This window comes from Ammodytes marinus (genome assembly GCF_949987685.1).
Source record: "Ammodytes marinus genome assembly, chromosome: 6".
NCBI classification, from domain to species: domain Eukaryota; kingdom Metazoa; phylum Chordata; class Actinopteri; order Uranoscopiformes; family Ammodytidae; genus Ammodytes; species Ammodytes marinus.
In genome coordinates this window covers 34,498,037-34,520,448 of record NC_137235.1, presented here as the reverse complement: position 1 = coordinate 34,520,448, position 22,412 = coordinate 34,498,037, and the positions used below count along the sequence as shown (strand labels likewise).

Here is a 22,412-nt window from a genome sequence, read left to right as displayed (position 1 = left end):
CAACCCCATTTCCATCTCAATTACTCTCAGTGTCAGAACCTTATCAGTACGCCACCAATTTGGTGAACAACGTCTGTGCTAGTTTGTTATTATCACCATTTAAAAATATAATAATAATAAAAAAAACATGTAAAATGAGCGAATTGCAGTTCTATGTCCACCTGGACTAATTAAGTAGGCTACAATAGCAAAATGCTGCTGCTTTCCTTATACATTGACAATATTGTAATGTGATATAAGTCACATCCATATAATAGGCTCCGAGTATTGAAAAACACATTAGTGATGATATGAAAACGGTATGAAAAACGGTAGTAGAGTTCATTCACTAGTTAAACTGATATCCCACTAAGCCCCAGCTAACACACACCTCCACGCTTCAATGGTTACACACAAATAGTTTACCACAAACAACATTTCACTAAAAGCGTATGGACAAATAATCACCAATCCTTCTGAAGTAGGCCTAGGCCTAGATCTGAATAGCGTTAAATGTACAACTTAAAACTGACAAGGCATCGACAGTCAGCTAGCCTACTTGCTCCATATCCTCCCAAGCCTGTCACCAGATAATCCAACACATGAACCAGGAGTAGGTATTTCGTCTCTATGTCGCATTCATTTGTCGGTTTATTTTAAAACATCATGATAAGAACTGTTTTCAGTCACATAGCCTCCACAAAGTATGCCACACACACAGTAGGATGTAGGCCTATTCAGTAGCCTACGAAAGAAAAAAGAAAAGTCTCCCACGCAACGCGTTAGTTTTCTGAATTTACTGTCCTCCGATTTTCAAATTGAGTCATTTATAATCTGGACGGGTTCCGAGTAATGTATAGTGATGAGTGGGAAACATACAGGTAATGCATATTAAATACGATCGGTGGTATTGTCGATGTGCTATCACAAACTAATCTGGTCGTCAGACGTTGCCACCACAGCCAACAGCTGGCTCCAAGCTTTGTGCTGGTTACGTACACTGTGACACAAATCTCACCTCACATTGTATATTCCACTAAAAGGCTATGGAAGTGTAAACCGATATTATGTAGATCGGATTTTTACGGCCAACATGAACATATTAAACATTTGAGGTTTGCGGGGTTTTGATCAGGCATCGACGGAGCTACCACCACCAGCTACCCTGGCCACCAGTTGATCTCATAGACATAATAAAGGATAGACGCCGCGTTGGCCGCTGACGAGCCGTGGGGCCGCCATCTTGAACCGGTCAAACGTTCCACTCAGTGTAGTCTGTTTGGCAGGTGCAATGAACTGTCAGCGCATTAATCATATCTCATTAAATACCAAACTGATTTTCATGCGGTTTTCTTTGCTGTAAAGATCATACATGTAGCTATGATACAGGGCACAAGTTTTGACGTGTTTTAATATTCAGAGTGGGCTTAACAGTCATAGAAGATTCTGATATGATATAAGCCTACCAGACGTCCGAGATCAGAACGAGGAACATCCCCCGAAAAGGGGGAAAACGGAGACATTTCCAGTTTGACTAGCAATCTGATTGAAAAACCTAATGAGGTGTCAACAAAATGGGAACAGGTAGTTGTTTCTGTTTACCCAGGGACAGGCAACCAACAATGGGGACGTCTGGTCACCTTTATGATATGTGATGTAGGCTATGATAGGTATTTTGCAAATCACACACTATAGACTAAATAGCCTATGATAGAGAAGCAGAAACAGATAGGGGCAGTAAAGTCAGCTATTTTAATAAGTTAACAATATATGATTAGGCTATATATAAATATATTTATTAATTTACAGTGACGAGCATACACAATAAAGACAATCACAGGGATAACATAAACAGAGAACAGAAATAAAATAGGATAAAATATATAAATTTAAATAAAGTAGGCCTATACAAAATACAAAAAAAGAGCAAAAATAAAATACTAAATGAACAATGAATTCCGCTAACACAGTTACAGTCAGATGTGTAAAATTCAAAAATCATAGATTCAAATAAACCAAGAGTAGGAAGATTTTTAAGTTGCTCTGCAGAGCATTCCATGAATTAGGGGCACTATATGAAAAGGCAGTTATTCCTAAACTGGAGTTAGCTCGGGGAAATTTAGGAGGAGTAGTCGAGCATGGTACATATGAAGGGTGGATGTTTCCCATGAAGGCATTAAATATAAATAAAAACCAGTATAATATCTCATTAAAAGAGAAGGACAACATGAGTGTTCATGTAAAAATAGGTTTTATTTCTCTAATTTAAAACACAAGCTTGTTAGGCAATTGCCTCTTAAAAGAGGACGGGATTATTTAAAAGCAAAGTCTTCTTGGTTGTCCAATGTTCTATACTAGGGGGGGAATACCAAGTTCAGTCTAGTCTCGAGTTGGTTCCTCAGACACAGACAGGAAATCAATGCGTGCCTTGCAGCGCGGTACATTTAAAAACACATTCAATACAAAACCACAGCAATCAAAAGTATTAAATTAAGGGAAAATCAAACAACAACAGCAAACAATAATACTCAAATGCATAAAATAAAGTTAACCATCCTTACAATCGCATTTTACTCCGAAGAGAAATAAAAGGATTTTGATTCTGATCTCTGATTAGCTAAAACCCCTGAAAGAGGACTGTTTTACAGAGCTTCTTTCTTGTGCTCCCTTTCTGTAATTCAAGCGAGGCGAGTTTGGCAATGTGGTGCAGCCTTAATTTGTGAAAGACAGACACAACCAATGACAAAAAGTCGGAATGGTGGTTGTCGATGCCAAACTGTGTCTCCTCAATATGTTCCTCAAGCAGAAACACATCCTCCGTTCCAATCTCCTCCCGGACGAAGTGTGTGACGGACGTCTGGTTACTTACATATATAGCTCTGTTTTTTTAATTTAATTTTTTTCTACAGTATGTTGGTTTCAATGAAAAAACAAATTAACTGATAGAACCCTGACCGACTTGGCCTACTGAAGTGAATAAGGTATCATATATAGGGGAGAATGGGGTAATCTGAGACACTTTTTACATTTGCTCCCCTCTAAGCGAGCTAAAATGATTTATCACTCAAATGTATACATTTCCCATTAATTAAGGATGTTTCCTAGAAATGGGCATTAGCAGAATTTATTTGAGACAAAGGGCAGTGAAAATATGATTGTTTTAAAACAAGTTGTCATGTGTCTCACTTTACCCCAGCTCTGGGGTACTCACAGGTGTCGAGTACTCACATGCATCAACCCTTGTTGACTGCTCGACACTCTCTGCTAAAAATGGTGCTCTTTGTGGTCCATAAATATAAATACGTATTTCTATCTATGTTCTATCTATGGTCTAGAGAGCCGTCCCATCATTTCCGGCTTCCGTATTTTTTCGGGCCACAATACAGATTAGCGCCGCCTGCTGTTATGGAGACATTACGTCCCGCGCAAGCGCAGAGCGTACGGAAAGTCAGCAGTCGGTTTGGTGTGTTCTTTGCACTTTTTCGGCCGCGACGGGAAGACTGGAGCTCCCTGAATCGACAGTCTCCATTTTCGGGTAGTCGGACTGGTGTGTCCTGGCCTTAACACATAGGTTTTTTTTTGTGTTACCTACTACATAGGGTTTTTTTTTGTGCTAGGCAGGCTGGAGTGTACCCCCTACATAAGGGTACACGGGAGTGCGAAATATAATCCGGAGCTGACTGCAGAGAATCCAGGAGTATATGAAGAGGAGTTGATTGCACATAAGACCAGGTATAAGAAGATTGCAGATGAAGAGGCTTATCGGCTCACGTTTTGTCTATTAATGTTGGCCAAATTATCAAATGTTAATAAATTATGCTTTATAATTGAAAACGGTTTAAATAAAAACTGTCTACATCACAGCTTTGCATTAATAATAATTCATAAATTGTTACAAAAAGGGTTGACAGTTCATTCACTAAACTGAAGCCTAAGATAAGTCAGTATGGTGAATCATATGTGTTAGGTAGCACAAAAAAAAAATCCTATGTAGTAGGTAACACAAACAAAACCTATGTAATAGGTAACACATATCTATGTAGTAGGTACTACAATTTTGTGTACCTTATTGTAAAGTGTTACCGTTCACGGTTCAATGAGGAATTATTCAAACAAACGGTTAAGGTGCGATGAAATTTCATTCAAAGAAAGCAATACTGGAAAAATATACCAGGCAGGCTCTACAAACACATTACAACTTAAAATAGTACCTCAGAGAGTTCAGTCTTAAGTTCGCATATGTTTTCTTCAAATTTCTGTGTCTGTACTCTTTTCCTTGATGGCACATTTTTGGATGGCTGCAACCCCTTAATTAAGTTGATGAAAGCTGGGCTGTCCAATTTTCTCAAAGGCTGCAGGTCTCCGACATATAGGGGAGAATGGGGTAAGTAGGCACACTATTTACTCTAGTGAGAATTGCTCATCACCTAAACATCTTTCAATAGTCATGTGTACCCATCACTTTTTCTGTCTTATTGTAATAAAGAAGAAATTAATCATCAAAGACACCCTTACACATTGTGACAACCGACCCCTTGATGGGGGTTGTTTGTCACAATGTTATCTTAATGGGAATAATCTTAAAAAGAAGGCAAGAAAGTAGAACTACATTTGAAAGTTTAATTGCATTGTCAAGTTGACAAATAGGCCTACATAACTTACTGTAGTCTTGGCAGCTGGTCTAGTTTGGGATGCACTGGGTTGTTTTGATTTTGTTGCCCTTTTTTCTTTTGCATGCTAGCTGCCTTTTCCTGCTCTATTCTTTCCTTCTCTGGGGTGTCAGTGAGGATACAGCTTGACAATTTCTTTCGTTATTGGGTTCCTTTTCTGGCTGCAGCCTTTGGATAACATGTGACTGTGAGGAAAAGGAGTGTTTCGCCTCAGTGAGAATGGTGACTGATTCACTCACTGCAATCAGGTGTGTGTGCACTGATTGAGCCCAGGTGTGAAGAGGTTATATCTGCCCTGAGACCCCAGTGCTCTGTGCTGCTCATTGTTTGCTCTATGCAATGGTGAGAGGTTCACTCTGAGTGCCCTCTGAGTTAGAAAAAATAATTGTTCAAGTTTTTGTCTTTCGTTCAGCTGCTTGGCAGCAGTGGTTTGGTTCTCACTTTAGTTTGGTTATTAAAAGGTAGCCTTGTGCTTTTTGTTTTCTCCCCCTCCCCTGTAGTCGCTTGTGCGTTTTTGTGGTTATCCCTCCGGGGATAACTTTAAGACACCCCTGGGTCCGCACCTGTGCCCCGAACCCCCCCTCCCCCCACGCCAAGTCTCACAGTGACAACCAACCCCCAAAAAATGTGACGACCAACCCCAACTTGAATTTCTTGCTAGCATCAAGGCCAACAACCATTTGACAACTAATTAGCTTGCTAACCACAATCTAAACTATAGTTTACCCATCACACTTTGTATGGGTAACAAGTGTTTTGTTGTAAACCCATTGTGTAAAAGCCTAGAAGAAAAATACTGAGGAGCTAAATATTTTCAATTTGGCATGAAAAACACAAACAGTCCTCTCAACTCAAATTCAGCAGTCTAACTCCAAGGAAGACTATGTAGGTGACCTCTGATCCCAATTATGGATATTTACATACCAAAATTTCACAGACATCGCGTTCTGGTTCCGAGATATAACGATTGTGACAAACTACCCGTGTGACATATTACCCCGTTCTCCCCTACTGCAAAACCAGGTTGTCCAGCTGCGGCTGGGAGACCTCTACTGTACGCCGTTAATGCAATTAACTGCTGCATTCATTTGTTTTTGTTTTTTGCCGCGGTGTTTCGCATTTTGATGACGCAGCGGCGGTGCGATGCTGTGGTGGCAGGTGTTGCCAGATTCCAGATTGGGTGTTTTGCCGCTACATATTAAGACCTGTTTATGCTGTCTTTTAGCGAGGTTTTTCTATGGAAATCTGGCACTTTATGAACGATTGAACGACTGTAAGAGCGCCGTTCACAAACGCCAGAATGAAAGCGTTCGCAATAACATTCATCAGGCAGAAATGCATACGTTCAGTTCAGGTTCGCCCCCAATAGGAACAAGTTCATGAACGATCGTTCATTGAACGCGTTCAGGCACAACATTGCCTGGGGTAATCCTGTGCTTACTGCTATTGTTCGTGATGTTTGGCTGCCCAACATTACAATGTCTGCCGCTGTGTCAGGAAGTCCAGGACCCAGTTGCAGGTGCCAGTGTCCACCTCCAGCAGTCTCAGCTTTTGTGGAATGATAGTATTGAATGCTGAGCTGATATCGATTAAGAGGATTCTGGCGCTGGTGTCTTTCCTTTCTAGGTGTGACAACATGGCATTTAATTGTTGATAACTAATGAGCTAAACAATTTAGGATGTGTTTTTAGACCTGTTTTGATGAAAGACTATTTAGGGGGGGAGGAAAAGAGTAATGTTCGAGCCCTTTTATTTTTATGATTGAAATTGTCAATTGGCATTTTTATGCTTTATTGATAGTGTAGAGACAGAGTTGAAATGGGGCAGAGAGGGGAGTGACATGCAGAGAACGACCGCGGGCTGGAATCGAACCCGGATCCGCTGCTGGCCGAGGCCCATGGGGGGGGGACGCCCTACCAACTGAGCTAAGGGCGCCCCTCATCCTAGGATTCTTGATATATTTACTCATAAGTACACATTTCTCGCTAAAAGTGTTATCAAAAAACCTTAAGATGCAGAAACGGCACTAAAATTAAGCATTTTAATCGGCCTGCCGCCATCTTTCTTCTGTGCTGAAAGTGAAAACTTAAAAGTCACGTGGTGCGGGCGCAGTGTCCACTCTTTACAATGGAACGTTGATTTAAAACCTATTTTTGCTCTGAAACGTTGACTGACGGCGTGATTGTCGTTTGCAGAAGAGTTCTCTAAGGACGTTTTTCTCCGGAGACTGGGTTGTACGAATGCAAATAAAAAAACAAAACAATGCGCAGCAATCTGCAGCGCCATCTTGGAGAAACCTCTCTGTAAGTTTCTCTTTGTTGGCCTCTTCATCACCATACAGTATCTCTCAAGTCAATACTCAGTATGTCATCAAAATGTTCACAGTGTACATTCATTTGTTTTTTTATTCTAAATGATTTACTCTACCTACCTAAAAACCCAAGGCTTACTAAGCAAATTTGAATCAATAAAATAAACTTTGTTCATGTTTGTGTTTTTGTAGTTTACTATTTATAGAAAGTAGGGCTGTCAAGCGATTAAAAAAATTAATCTAATTAATTACAGGCTCCGTGATTAATTAATCTAAATTAATCGCATACTTTTATGACACTTTTATACCTGTTTATAAACAGCTGTATAGCCTGCTACAGTTTGTTTCTCTCTCTCTCTCTCTCTCTCTCTCTCTCCGTCTCTCTTAACTTCTGTCTCCACCAACAGACCGGCAAAGGCATCTGTGCACTGCCACAGATGCCTATGCCGGTTCATTCACCATCGTCGTAGCCTACTCATAGGCAAAAATATTGACACACACACACACACATACACACACACACACACGGGGCGGGTGTCCGTTTACGCGGGAGACGAGACAGCTAGCAAACAAAATTGAGACACACAGACACACAGAGGAAGATTGAGAGATACTTTTGAACCTACATTGTTGCACCCACTAAATCAATAATGCACAGATACTGCGGAGAATAAAGTAAGATGTCTTCCTACCTTCATGCCATAAAGTAAACCATCCATAGAGCCCTCGGCCCCGCCCTTTCCACTGCTTCTCTCTTTACTTTTCTCCCTTTCACCCGTGCGGGCTGTGTATGCAAGCTACAGGTCTAGCTCGGTGCAGCTGCACACCACTTTTGCACTGGGTCAAAGGGCATTATAGAAGTGCGATTAATCTGCGTTAATTTTTTTAATCGCGTTAATTTTTCTGTGATTAATTAATCGAAATTAACGCATTAATTTGACAGCCCTAATAGAAAGAAGAAAACAGTCAAAAGCATTAAAATGTCACGTACAATTAGTGCACCCTGGTGGCATAAAGTAGGAGGTAAATTGCCGGCCATAAACTGCAACATCCTTGGTTTGCATCTGGCCCAAGAAACCAAAAAAAGCTGGCGCATATTTAGATGAAATTATTTAAATGGGATCCGTCTTTAAATCTATCATCCTACTGACATTGAAAAGATTTGAATATATTTGCAACATCCATTCAAATCATATAATCCATTGAGCCATAGACTGATCTTAATACTTCCAAAAATATACAGTATCAAATGCATTACATAAATAGAAAAAAAACACTTAAATTACAGAATACACTTAACTGAATCAGGTTGTCATTGAAAGAAATTCCCTGCTACTGAAACTCCAAAATGCCAGAATTACTCAACCTAACTTTCACTCGATACAAGTTGTTTGTTTGTGCATGTTCAACATGTTTGATTTTGTGTAAGTAAACTGATTCAGCAGGTTCACAGTTAAAAAGAAAATGACACTGTAATCTACAGCAGCAAAAGACAGAAATAAAGAATGCAAACATCTTAGAAAACATCCTAAATTAATAGTTGTTTTGTGAATTGGTGGCATCATGGTGGACTAAAGTGTACTTTACAGTGCATGTGTGTAATAGGCCTTAATTGTGTTTTTGTAAGGAAAATGACCAAAATCTTGTATCATGCTCTATTCTATGTTTTATAGAGCATAATGATGACTTTTTAGATATTTAATTTGTGTTATGGGTATTTAAATGGCCAAATCAACAAAAACAACTGAAATGCCAAGTGTTCTAATACGTTTGGCCACCACTGTAAACCTCATTGATTTTCTACTGTTTGCCTTTTTCCTCAGGTCAGGGATAAAGTTCATCAGAATTAAACAGTTTCTCAACCACTGCTGGGAAATGATGAAGATGTGTCTGTGTGTTGTGTACATAAGTATACAGACACATTGGGGGTGGGGGTGGGAGCAGATAGATGCACTGAAGTGAATAGGAGCAGCAGGGGGATGGAGGACAGTGTATAAAAGGAGCACAATGCAGAGCAAGAGCCCACAATAACTGTGAACAGGATCAGGAGGGAGAATGCGTAGAACTGTGCTGTGGCTGTTGGCCTCTCTGGCCACTGCCTCCCTGATTTCTCTGGCTAATGGAAGTCCACTGTAAGTAGACCAGCCTTACTTTTACAAATGATTCCACTGAGCTGAAATTCATTTAAGCAAAACACATATAAACTACTACTACAGTCTGTCAGTTCTTGACATTCAAATGTTTTTGGCTAAACTGTAATGGGAGCTTGTCTTACATAATGGAACGCAGTAGTCCAGTAGGAGTTTGTGTCTCAAAACTTCAAATTATCATCATTTATTTTATCATTTAATTAACTTAGATTTAGTTCTGAGATGGCACAGTGATGCATTACGCCATACACGGCAAGCAGTCTAGCGTCAAGCTAAAATGTTGTATTGATCCATTGCTGGATCTCAGTCAAGATAATCAATGGATCACTCATTGAATGCAAAGTCCATGCTGGAGCTTATGATATTTATCTGACAACTTAGGTAGTGGTTCTCAACCAAGAAATTAAAGGAATAATTAATGGGGGGGGGGTTACAAAAAATATTCAGGATTTTCGATTGTTTTTGCTTTTTTTCATGTGAAATACATGACCTTCTACTGCCTATCATTCAAATGATCAAGATTTAGTGGAAAGAGCTGAAGGGTTGAGCCCAATACATTTGACATTCGGTTATGAGCACATTCTTTTTGATTTTAAGGGGTCACATGCAAAAAAGTTTGGGAACCACTTTTCCAAAAAAACAACTCATATAAATCCTTAATACAAAAAGGCAAAACACACATCAGTATGTCATCTGTATAACCATTGACAAGCCTCCACTTTAATATTTGTGCTTTATATTATATATAATAAAATAATAAGGTTTTTAAGTGCATTTTGCTCATCATGTAGTCCTTTCTGCACTGTGACAACAGAATATTCCCTTTCTCTCTCTTTCTCCACTGCTATGCAGGAAGGTGATGTCTGCCCCCAACTTGTTGCGTGTAGGAACAGCAGAAAACATCTTTGTGGAGTGTCAAGACTGCACAGGAGGAGACATTCGTGTTGAAATCAATGTGATGAACCATCCAACTAAAGCCAGAAAGCTGCTTAATGCTCCCACATATGTGACCCTCACTGTGGATAACAACTTCCAGGAACTCGGACAAATAACGGTAAATTAAATACTGTTTCTTTATGTTACTGTTACTTGGCTTAATTTTCTCTGAAGACTTCTGACCACAAACAAGAGATCCATAATCTTGAAATGCACAAAACATACCCTGTCCAGTTCCTCATGTATTGCTCTTGTTTCTTTATACTGGTTCAGATCCCCCCTGGAGAATTCAGTAAGGATCCCAGCATAAAGCAGTTTGTGTACCTGCAAGCTAAGTTTCCTGATGCAGTTCTGGAGAAAGTGGTCTTAGTGTCCTTCCAGTCTGGGTACATCTTCATCCAGACTGACAAAACCATCTACACCCCCAACAGCAGAGGTGAGTTAAATACTATATCAGTGCTGAAAAACACACCTACCTCTGTGAGTATGCTACATATTATCATAGAAAATATATCATCTATTTATTACAATCTGTTTGCACAGACATTTTTTCAGTTTTCAAATTGCATAACTGTACAGTACAAATCAGTCAAATTAACTCTTCTTTTGAATCACACGACTCATATTAGACATACATCCCTTTAACATTGAGCAGTGAAATGAACCTTTTTCTCTCTGTCAGTTCATTTTAGAATGTTTGCTCTGACGCCCCGTATGGAGCCCGTAGTGAGGGATGAGGCAACCAGAATTGAGGCTTCTATTGCCATCGAGATTGTGGTATTATTTTTATTCTTTAATAATGACAGAATTAATTACATTATTATATAATCTGCTGTAACCGCGAGGATGACACTTCATGATGAGGTGATGTCACAGAAGCTAAACACTAAACACTTTCTTGACAAATTATTAAAATAACACATCCACTGAAGCTTTTGTCTTTGTTAAAGGTCTCATATTATACACTTTTCTGTCAATATTATATGGTCTTAGAGGTCCCTAATACGTTTTTTTTTAGTTGTTTGCTGAAAAAAACCTTCAGATCATTTATTGTGGTATGCCTCTATACCCTGATTTTCAGCTAATCTCAGGATGGCCTATTTTTGAAAACAAGCTGCACAGTGGTGTAGTCGACGTGATACGCAGGTATACGCAGTATACCCACTAAAGGCTCATTTATGCTCTACGCTAGATACGCATACGGATACGGACGGAGCCTTCTGTCCGTACTCTGCGTACATTACGTGCGTATTTCTGCACGTATCCTGCAAGCTTGCGGATGCGTACCAAACGGACAGAACGGAGCATTACTACCGAATATCACGGGGGGCGCACATAGATAGTATATAGGTTAATATAAGGGGCGCACAGCCAACAGTTCACTTTCACTTACTGTACATTTGTTTACAAACACAAACGAAAGACATAATACTTTAGAAAAGGTCTTAACTTTTGAGGAGAGGTTTGTGTGAGTTGGTACGAAATTACATACACATGTATATATCTATGAAGTTACACGGCCGGGGCACAGAGACATACAACTACAACAGAGCAGCATGAGCGGGGATCGCACGGGGAAGAATGTCAGCTAGACGGCAGGCTGACGGCAGCAATAGAGAAGTACCGGAGGTCCGTGCGAGACTAGTTTGTTTGACATGTCGTGATTGATGTCCTCAGACCCCCGCTGTCTATAATACAGCCTCCAGTTTAGCCTCTTCCATTGCTACGGTAGTATATCGCTAAAGTTGTTTCTTCCATGGACCTATTATAAAATATGTATTCCAGTCAATTCACTGTTTGACTCTTCTTCTTCCTATTTGAGTAACTTTTTACACTGAGCGGCGATGCTGCCCACTAATGGTTGATTTGCTTAATGTCCATTCCAACATAAAGGACGCATGGAAGTATGAGGGCAGTGACGGATATAACGTTGTAAACGTACGTCTCTATTTACGCACGGAATTGGAGCATAACTGAGCCTTTAGAAAGCTCCAGCATTTCCGTATGCCCACTAAGAAATGCGAAATGACACGTAACAAATTCTATAGTGACAGAACTCAACTGTCATACTTTCATTCATAAATTCAACCTGTGCGCTGTGTCCCTGTGGAAGTCGCAACGGACTTATAATAGATGCGGGACCAGGTATTACCCCACGGCCCGTTTCATTGCGAACGGTTGGGTAAAAGAAAGGGCGATGTCCAACCCGAAAATACTGGCAGCGCGACTCAACATTCAGTTCAGTAGTCCCCTCGGGAGACGCACACGGTGCTGTCGGAGCACACCAAAAGCGCGCAGGGACTTATTTTCTCCCAATGAGGAAAAAGTAATATTCTCAGTTTGCATAACCGGTCTGAAATTCATATTAACTTTTGCGAGCACTTCAAGATCGGATCATCAGTGCAGTTTTCATAGGCTTAGGTGGCGATTGATTCACCCCGTCAACTCATGCACTGAGTAACATGACAGAAAACCAGAGCCGGCCCGAGGCATAAGCGAACTAAGCGGTTGCTTAGGGCCCCCGACCGCCAGGCCCCCCCCCCCCCCCAATTTTTTTTTTTTTAGTTTTTTTTTTTTTTTAGTTTGTAGGCTATGTTTGATATCAACATCATATTATGCAAATGTTATGTACCATACAAAAAAATGTGGAATACAATGTGTTGGTCTGGATAGTTAATAGCCTAATAATTGAATCAGTTCATCTGGGAGATAATCCGAGGTTAACTGATCACGTCACGTTCACGTCCATGCACAGTGTGTATTGAGTTTATTTAAAAAAAAAATGGAAATGGGACTGCCCTCAGTTGCACATGCACTGTGTATAGTCTACAGTCTATTTCTGCCTCGTCTGTGGAAAAAAAGATAGCTGGACAACAGAGTTCTACTGCTTAGTTCCTCTCACTGCATTTAAATGCATTCACTGTATTACAGAGCAATATGTCCCATAAAAGAAAAAGCGCACCAAGCCCATCCCAGAGGACCCTGCATAATATTTTATTTTAAATTAATATTTTTATGGAAAATCCAAGTGTCTTTCTTCAATAGCTTCTAATTCACCCGACCCAGCGTCTCCAAATTCTTTGTTCACACAATTCTGCAGATTAAGCCTCTTAATTTTCCTCTCAAAGTGCACCAGATTCATAGCCTGGCATTCCCAGACCTGCCACTAGGCGCAGGCAAATTAAATTTGCTGCGCGTGTTGGTCTGGACACCCTCCGTTGAAGCTTATCAAGAATACCAGAAATCTGGTATAACGTTTCAATTGGTTCTATCTAATATGGGCGCGCCAGAGCCCTTTATATGGTGCTCTGGGGAGGACGTAACCGGATGACGACAGTGACGTGCATGCGACGTCGAAGCTGTGATAGTAAACATCAAAGATGGCTGCGGATATGTTGTGTGAGTTTGAGACTGCTTTGGCCTCGACCCTTAACGAATTGGAAGACGGGACTCATAGCTTTCACTAGCAAGTAAGTGGAATGTTCTGTTTTGCCGACCGACAACGGCAAACGTTTAATTGAACAGTTTAACAGCTGTTCGCTAAACGAACGGGGCTTACGTCACTTGTGCATCGCTCTGATTGGTTGTAGTGCTATCCAACTGCGTGCAGTGGCATTTGAAATGCACGAGTAGGAGCCGCCCCTAGAGTTGGAAATTACTATTGATCGTCGCCAGACCCTCTATCGTTCAAGATATCAGGGTCAGGATTTCCAGGCTACCAGATTCATGCATTTCACTTAAAAAAAGGTAAAAAAAATCTCCCGGGGGGCATACCCCCTACAAGGGCCTAGAACAGATTTACTGATTTTTGTGTTTTTCTATTGTAGTGTCACCAGGGCTGGATATAGGCATAGGCATTCTAGGCACGTGCCTAGGGCCCATTTCCACTAGGGGGCCCAGTGAGAAGGATTAAAAAAAAAGAAAAAAAAAGAAAACATTTTATATATTTTTTATTTTTTTATTTTTTTAGTATGTGTGTTTGATATTAACATCATATTATGCAAATGTAAGTTATCATACAAAAAAAGGAATACAATGTTTTGGTCTGGATAGTTAATAGCCTAATAATTGAATCAGTTCATCCGAGGTTAACTTATCACTCGGTATTGAGTTTATTTAAAAAAATTGGAAATGGGGCTGCCCTCAGTTGCCCATGCACTGTGTATAGTCTATAGCCTATTTCAGCCTCATCTATGGAAAAAAAGATAGCTGGACAATAGAATTCTTCTGCTTCGTTCCTCTCACTGCATTTAAATACATTCATTATATTACAGAGAAATATGTCCCATAAAAGAAAAAAAAGCACCAAGCCCATCCCAGAGGACACTGCATTATATTTTTATGTAAAATCCATGTCTTTCTTCAATAGCTTTTAATTCTACTTCATTCGAGCCAGTATCTCCAAATTATTTGTTCACACAAAATTCCTCAGATTTAGCCTCTTAATTTCCCTCTCAAAGTGCACCAAATTCATGCATTTCAATTTAAAAAGGTAAAAAAAATCTCCCGGGGGGCATACCCCCGGACCACCCTAGGGGAGTCAGGATCTCGGCTGGCTACTATTTTCACTAAGCTGGACATTGGAGGCACTAGCGATGAACTGGGTGTGTGAATGACATTTAACAATAGTCAATCATTTGGCCACGATCAGGCCTGCCCACACTAATGGCTGGGCCCCTGAAAACCTCCAGTCAATTACCCCCTTACCCATTACTCCTATCAACAATGAGTGTGAGTGCGCTCATCCCTCAATAAACACATACATGTATTTGTAGAGAGACTAACTATCTTATCAACCAGGGACTTGCAGGGACAGTTGGGGGAGCAAGGGCTCATTATTATTTTAAAATAGTAGCACATTTCTGACTTAACCCAGCATACCAACCAATTTATTTTGATTCCCTTACACTCACACAATTGTTAACAGATCAACAGATCTCTACAAAATAATCAGTTCACACAGAGACATTGTTCTTCTTTAGTATTCACTAAAGCAAACAGTTTTTTCACAATGTGCACGTTTTCTATGCTACTATTTTCTGGTGAGATACATTTACACTAATTGACTGCACCAAATATTGCACTTTTTTGTATTTCTGCACATGACATTAAATAATTTGAAATATTTTGGTGGTATTGTTGAAATACATAACACTTAAAAAACAACATCAACAACTGTGTGTCTATCTTTGCATTATGAACTTTTTTAGGTCTGTTTTTATTGTTTAGAAACAATACAGAAAGCAGGACTTTGGTGGTTACGGCAATAATTAAAACAGGATGATGCTGCTCGTCAGCTTCATTGTGATATGACCCGGCTTTGTGAAAAACTGGTCAGACCTGCTGGTCATGTCAACCTGAAGACTTATGTCAAAGCCTTTAGAAGTTATAGTCCCCAAAGGGAAATTGGGGAGAGAGAATTTAAACCTATTAGGGCCCGTGTCCACCTAACGCCTTTTTCCAGCGTTAAACGCTGGCTGTGCGCTCGGGAGTGTGTCTACTGAGCGTTTTTTTCGACCGGTTTTTTCGAACGCTTTTTTCAAGCGTTTTATTTTATTTTATTTATTTTATTTTTCTTTAACCTTTATTTCACCAGGAAGGTCCCATTGAGTTACAGTAACTCTTCTCACAGGGAGTCCTGGCCAAGACAGGCAGCAGAAAAGAAGTTGCAGAATTTGCACAAGGCCACACACACACACACAAACAAAGTACACCACAATTGACACTATAATGCTAAAATTACACTTCATAACAGGCTATATAAAAACAAGCTAATACAGCTAAAAAAAACAAATTAAAAATAAATAAAAGGCATCAGGTTAAAAACTGTTGCAGTGTTCTTTTAGAGCTGATTGTAACATGTTTTTAAAAGGTACTGAGTGGTGGGAGTGATTCCAGCTTTAGAGTGGCTTGAAGTTCATTCCAGACCTTTGGTGCATATGATGAGAAAGCTGTTGTACCCAGTTGTGTTCTTGTTAGTGGTGTGGTTAATAACATATATTCTGATGACCTTGTTTTGTAAACACTGTTATGGAAGGAAAGCAAATTTGAAATGTAAAGGGGTAGTTTACCCATTAGTGCTTTCGCAATAAAAATCAGTGCATGTAGTTTCCTTCTAAGGGAGAGGGAGGGCCATTGTACAGCCTCATACAGAATGCAGTGGTGAGTTCTAGCTGGGGCACCTGTGATGAAGCGCAGGGCTGAATGGTAAATTACATCTAGTTTGTTTAATAGCGATGAGGAAGAATGCATATACAGTCATATGAAAAAGTTTGGGAACCCCTCTCAGCCGGCATTATAATTGACTCTGCTTTCACACAAAAAAGATAAAAGTGGTATGTCTTTCATTTACCAGGAACAGCTAAGTACTGGGATGTTTTCCAAACAAAGATTTTTTGAAAAGCAGTATTTAGTTTTATGAAATTAAATAAAATGTGAAAAACTGGCTGTGCAAAAATATGGGAACCCTTGTGGTCTTGCTGATTTTAATGCCTGTAACAGCATGTAAAACTGAGGACTTTAAACACAAAATTGGTTGGATTATGTTGTTAAGCCTTGAACCTCATATAAAGGTCTGTTTAATCATGATAAAAGGTATTTTAGGTGTCTAAATGCAAGTTCCACTTCTCTTTGACTCTCTGCAGAAGTGAGACAGAATGCGATCATCAAAACAGCTCCCAAAAGATCTTAAAAACAAAGATTATTCATTGTCATGGTTTAGGGGAAGGCTACAAGAAGCTTTCCCAAAGGTTTCAATTGTCAATTTCTACTGTAAGGAACGTTGTCAGGGAATGGAAGGACACAGGCACAGTTGCAGTTAAACCCAGGTCTAGCAGACCAAGAAAAGTACAAGAGCTGCATATGCGGCGGATTGTGAGAATGGTTGCACACAACCCAAAGATCACCTCCAAAGACCTGCAAGAACATCTGGCTGCAGATTGTGCATCTGTACATGGTTCAACAATTCAGTGCAATTTGCACCAAAACATCTGTATGGTCGGGTGATGAGAAGGAAGCCCTTTCTGCGCCCACGCCACAGATACAGTTGCATGGAGTATGCAAAAGCTCATTTAGACAAGCCAGCTTCATATTGGAAGAAAATGCTTTGGACTGATGAGACAAAAATTAAGTTATTTGGTCTTTATAAAAAGCAGATGTTTTGGTGCAAATCGCGCTGAATTGTTGAACGATGTACAGATACACAATCTGCAGCCAGATGTTCTTGCAGGTCTTTGGAGGTGATCTGTGGGTTGTGTGCAACCATTCTCACAATCCTCCACCTATGCCGCTCCTGTTTTTTTCTTGGTCTGCCATGCCTGGGTTTAACTGCCACTATGCCTGTGTCCTTCCATTTCCTGACAACGTTCCCTACAGTCGAAATTGACAATTGAAACCTTTGGGAAAGCTTCTTGTAGCCTTCCCCTAAACCATGACAATGAACAATCTTTGTTTTTCAGATCTTTTGGGAGCTGTTTTGATGATCCCATTCTGTCTCACTTCAGCAGAGAGTCAAAGAGAAGTGCAACTTGCATTTAGGCACCTAAAATACATTTTCTCATGATTAAACAGACATTTCTATGAGGTTCAAGGCTTAACAACATAATCCAACCAACTTTGTGTTTAAAGTCATCAGTTTTACATGCTGTTACAGGCATTAAAATCAACAGAACCACAAGGGTTCCTATATTTTTGCACAGCTAGTTTTTCACATTTTATTTTATTTCATACAACCAAATACTGCTTTTCAAAAAATCTTTGTTTGGAAAACATCCCAGTACTTAGCTGTTCCTGGTAAATTAAAGACATACCACTTTTATATTTTTTTTGTGAAAGCAGAGTCAATTATAATGCCGGCTGAGAGGGGTTCCCAAACTTTTTCATATGACTGTAAATGAGGTCACCATAATCTAATACTGATAAGAAAGTGCTCTGCACTAACCTTTTCCTTGCTAAATGAGGAAAACACTTTTTCATGCGAAAAAAGAAACCTAATTTAGGTCTAAGTTTTTTTAAAAGGCTCACAATATGGACCCCGAGAGACAGCTTATCATCAAGCCAGATACCTAAGTAAGACGATACTCTCTCTATTATCGTACCATCCTGAGTTGTTAAAGTGATGTTTATTGGAGAGCGTGAACGGGTAAAAATCATTGACTTAGTTTTTGTAGCATTTAGTACCAACTTTAAGCTTACCAGAGATTTTTGTACTACACTAAAAGCAGACTGTAAATATGTAATTGCTTCACTGACTGATGTGGCAGATGTATACATAATGGTATCATCTGCGTAAAGATGAATCTTTGTTTGCTTTAAGTCCCTACCTAAATTGTTTATATAAATGGAAAATAAAATGGGGCCCAAAACTGACCCTTGTGGGACACCCATTTTTACTTCCAGCAAAGATGAGGTACAGTTATCCAATGCCACACACTGAGTTCTACCACTCAGGTAATTAGTGAACCAGCTTAATACAGTGGTACTAAAGCCTATACTTTGCAATCTCTGCAGGAGAAAGTGATGGTCCACAGTGTCAAATGCTTTAGAAAGGTCAATAAATAAAGCAGCACAAGACTTCTTGTTATCTAAAGTATGTAAGATATCATTTGTAACTGAGGTTACAGCAGTAATTGTACTATGTCCTTGTCGAAAGCCAGACTGAGTGGGATTCAAAATGGAGTTGTCAGATAAGAAATGTTTTAGTTGCTCATTTATGAAAGACTCAAGCAGTTTGGCCAAGACAGATAGTCTGGAGATTGGGCGATAATTATCTAAAACCGAAGGGTCTCCGCTTTTTAAAAGTGGAAGGACAAATGCAGATTTCCATGACTTTGGGATAGAACCACAGTGTAGACTAAGATTGAAGATGGAGGAGATAGGGCCAGCAATCAAGTTCGCAGCAGTTTTAAGAAAATATGGCTCAATCTGGTCTGGCCCAGCAGACTTTTTACAGTCCAACCCCAACAAGGCCTTTTGTACTTCCGCGGCAGATATTGGAGTGAAGTTAAAATTATTTAGACTTTCATTAGATGAATCAATGATGGAGGTTCCACTATCCATGGGGGTGGCTGGAAGTGTTGACTGGGTATCTCTTCCTGCATTAATAAAGTGCTCGTTGAAAGTATCTAGTATGCTTTGTTTACCCCTAACTTCACCATGGCTTGTTGTAATGAATTCAGGGATAGCGGGAGGTGGCACATCACCTGAAGAAGATTTAATAGCTTTCCAAAATTTTTTAGGATCACTGAGGTTTTCATTTATTAAATTCAGATAATACTCACTTTTTGTATTTTTTATTAGTCTTGTGCATTTGTTTCTTAATACCCTATAATTTAACCAACATTTGTCATTATTATTTCTTTTTGCTTTTATCCATGCTTCATTTCGTTCTCTAATTGCAGTTGCAATGCTGTCATTAAACCAGGGGTTGTCTCTGCCCCTCACTCTATATCTTATAGTAGGAGCATGTTTATCAATTATGGCTAAAAAAGTCTTCTTAAAATAATCCCATGCCAGTTCAACATCATCCATAAAACACACTAAATTTAAATCACTTTGATAGATGTCATAAAGAAATGCTTGCTCATTAAAGCGTTTGTAATTTCGTTTAAAAATAAACCGCGGCTTGGTTTTAGTCATTTTACAATTTTTAACACAGGCAACCATACAGTGATCACTGACATCATTACATAAAACACCGGAGGCAGAGTACTTGTGTGGGGAATTAGTCAGAATTACATCGATTAATGTAGATTTGTCCATTCATTTTAGATTGAGGCGTGTAGGTGACTGAACTAGTTGCGTCAAGTTTAACGCGTCGCAAATGTCTTTTAACGGTGATGAAGGCGAAAGCCAGTCCCAATTCAAGTCTCCCAGAACGATAAACTCATTGGACAGTTCTTGCAGAAAATCAGAAAGCAGAGCAGTTGCCGCAGCTACAGCTGATGGTGGGCGGTAGCATCCTACCACAGTCAATGAAGTGTCATTGGGGAGATTTAATTTGACAGCACACAGTTCAAAAAACTTCGGTTTTGTTATTGTTTCGACGGAACAGCAATCCAACGAAGCCTTTGCATATATGGCTACGCCCCCTCCTTTATTCACACGATCCGTCCGAAAGAGATTATAGCCATCGATATGAATCATGTTGTTCGTGATGGTTTGAGCCATGTCTCTGACAAGACAATTACGTCACTTTCTGTCATTTTAGCCCACAGACGAATAGCGTCGATTTTGTTAATCAGACTGCGCACGTTGACATGGACAAAACGCAAGCCTTCGCTACTTTAAATCGTCAGGACTCAAAATCACTTCTGGGCCTGGGTTTGGATGGATATTACCTGATAGGACCACGAGTAGGACAATCCAAAGGCCCGCTGATCTTGTCGAGCGGGCAGCGCCGACTTCCCGGTCGCGTCTGCAGCTGTTGGGCCGAAACTGCCGTACTTCTGCCCAGCTGAGGAGTTGAGACCCGGTAGAACAGCCAGGAAAGACCGACGCGGACATACGGATTGCTGCAGATCCGCCAGCATCAGAAAGCAGCATAGTTCCAGAGTTTGGAAGAATAATCCGAGAAGAAGCGAATGACCCATCACTAAATCCCAGAACTCCCACAGAATGCGAGACGAGCACGCAGGCGAGCAGCAGGTAAACCGGTAGACTCATGTTGTTGAAGCAGTCAGATGTATGAGCAGGTTTACCAAAGTGCAAAAGTGTACATTTAAAAAAAAGGATTGTAGAATAAAATTTAGAGTAAAAAATCACTTAAAAACTGTAGGGCCGTGTCCGGACTGCCATACTAACGTCCTACTCATACTCATTTTGACTTCAATTTGAGTATGTGACGGTTGGGTATGTGAGTTTGGGTATGTGAGAAATTCCCGGATGAGTACTAACTTCCGGGAAGATTTTGGGTATGAATCGATTGTATACTTTTCCTACTCAACCGCCCCACAATACATTGGGTCAATTCTACCCGCCCAGGAAAATGAAATATTTTCGAGCAAGTTGCTAGGCAACAACATTGTTTGGGGTTCCGCGATCTGACAACTGTTCGTGCAGTCATTCATAAACTCTTACAATAGATAAGAGATGAAGATAAATACCTAACAACATTAGAGTCACTAAGTGAAATGAGTGAAGTGAGTCTGATAGTGGAGAGAGATTAGAACAGATCGCTGTTCCACACACCGCGGCTCGTCCAGCTCAACTCACAGACAGCTGAGTGCTGATGAGCCGGTGACTTGACATTTTCTGCTACCCGTCAGATTTTGCTCCGTAGTGGTTCTGCGCATGCGCATTCCGAAAATAACAATCCTGCGTGAGCAGCCGTCAGATTCTGCTACCTTTTTTTGCTACCGAGTATTTTCTTCAAAACATGTTTTTAACTGCGTAATTATGCTACACATATGTTTAAATTGTGCCTTTTGACCTGTGAGCATGTAGACACTGGCTTTGCTGCTGAATATAGAAATAAAATGATAGGCTTTTCTATGTGTTAACTTTACCAGACTCGGAGTGGAGAAAGTTTTCGCCGGTGGTGGTGGTGGGAGGGGGGTGTACATAGGTAGTGGTGTAAAATAACGTGATTCTGTAGTGGGAGCATTATTTGATAGAGACAATTGATCTCACATTATACCCTACTAAATCTATAATAACGTTATAAAGTAGCATAAAAATATACAGCTTTCAGTGTAGGCTACATGGGGTGAGTAGTGGTGTTGTAAGTAACGTGATTCTGTAGTGGGAGCATTATTTGATAGTTAATGGGTCTACAGATCAAATACGCTACCAATTACGTGAGGTAGCATTTTCTGATAGGGTTGCATAATTTGATATAGGCTATTAAACACTAACAGCATCAAAATATGCTCCCCATATTCCTACAGTGTAGGCTACACTGTGTGTAGGCCTACATAGGGTGAGTAGTGGTGTAAAATAACGTGATTCTGTAGTGGATGCATCATTTGATGAGGTAATTGTCTATACGCTACCATGACGTAGGGTAGCATTTTCTGATAGGTAGCAAAATCTGACGAGGGAGCAGAAAATGTCAGAACACCGGACAGAGAGCGTCGGAGGGATCCTCCGCCTCAAAACATCATTATTATAAAACAAGCAGTGGCGTGGCGTGGGGATTTTTTTTGAGGAAGCCAAGTGAGACAACACCTTTAATCTACATGTTTATTGGAAGGTGGGGGACAGAAAAGGGTAGGCTACGTCGCAGCTTGTATTTAATATAACTACAAGAGCTATTAAAGCGCCTGGTCACTTTACCAGGATTTACACGCCTGTAATCTGTCCGACACCGCTCGTTCGCTCTCTCTCTCTCTCTCTCTCTCTCTCTCTCTCTCTCTCTCTCACTCTCTC

At 40.2% G+C, this 22,412-nt stretch overlaps 1 protein-coding gene across 1 annotated transcript in view; it reads left to right on the top strand.

Moving 5' to 3' along the window:
• Nucleotides 1-9,015: 9,015 nt before the first annotated feature.
• Nucleotides 9,016-22,412, top strand: part of LOC307251549 (complement C3-like) — a gene marked incomplete at both ends in the record, with an annotated part of 58,748 nt that continues 45,351 nt past the window's right edge. Inside the window, 4 exons of the mRNA XM_080028917.1 lie at nucleotides 9,016-9,092; nucleotides 9,963-10,164; nucleotides 10,320-10,482; nucleotides 10,729-10,823. Coding sequence (XP_079885043.1) covers nucleotides 9,016-9,092; nucleotides 9,963-10,164; nucleotides 10,320-10,482; nucleotides 10,729-10,823 — 537 coding nt within the window. The remainder of the gene's footprint in view (nucleotides 9,093-9,962; nucleotides 10,165-10,319; nucleotides 10,483-10,728; nucleotides 10,824-22,412) is intronic.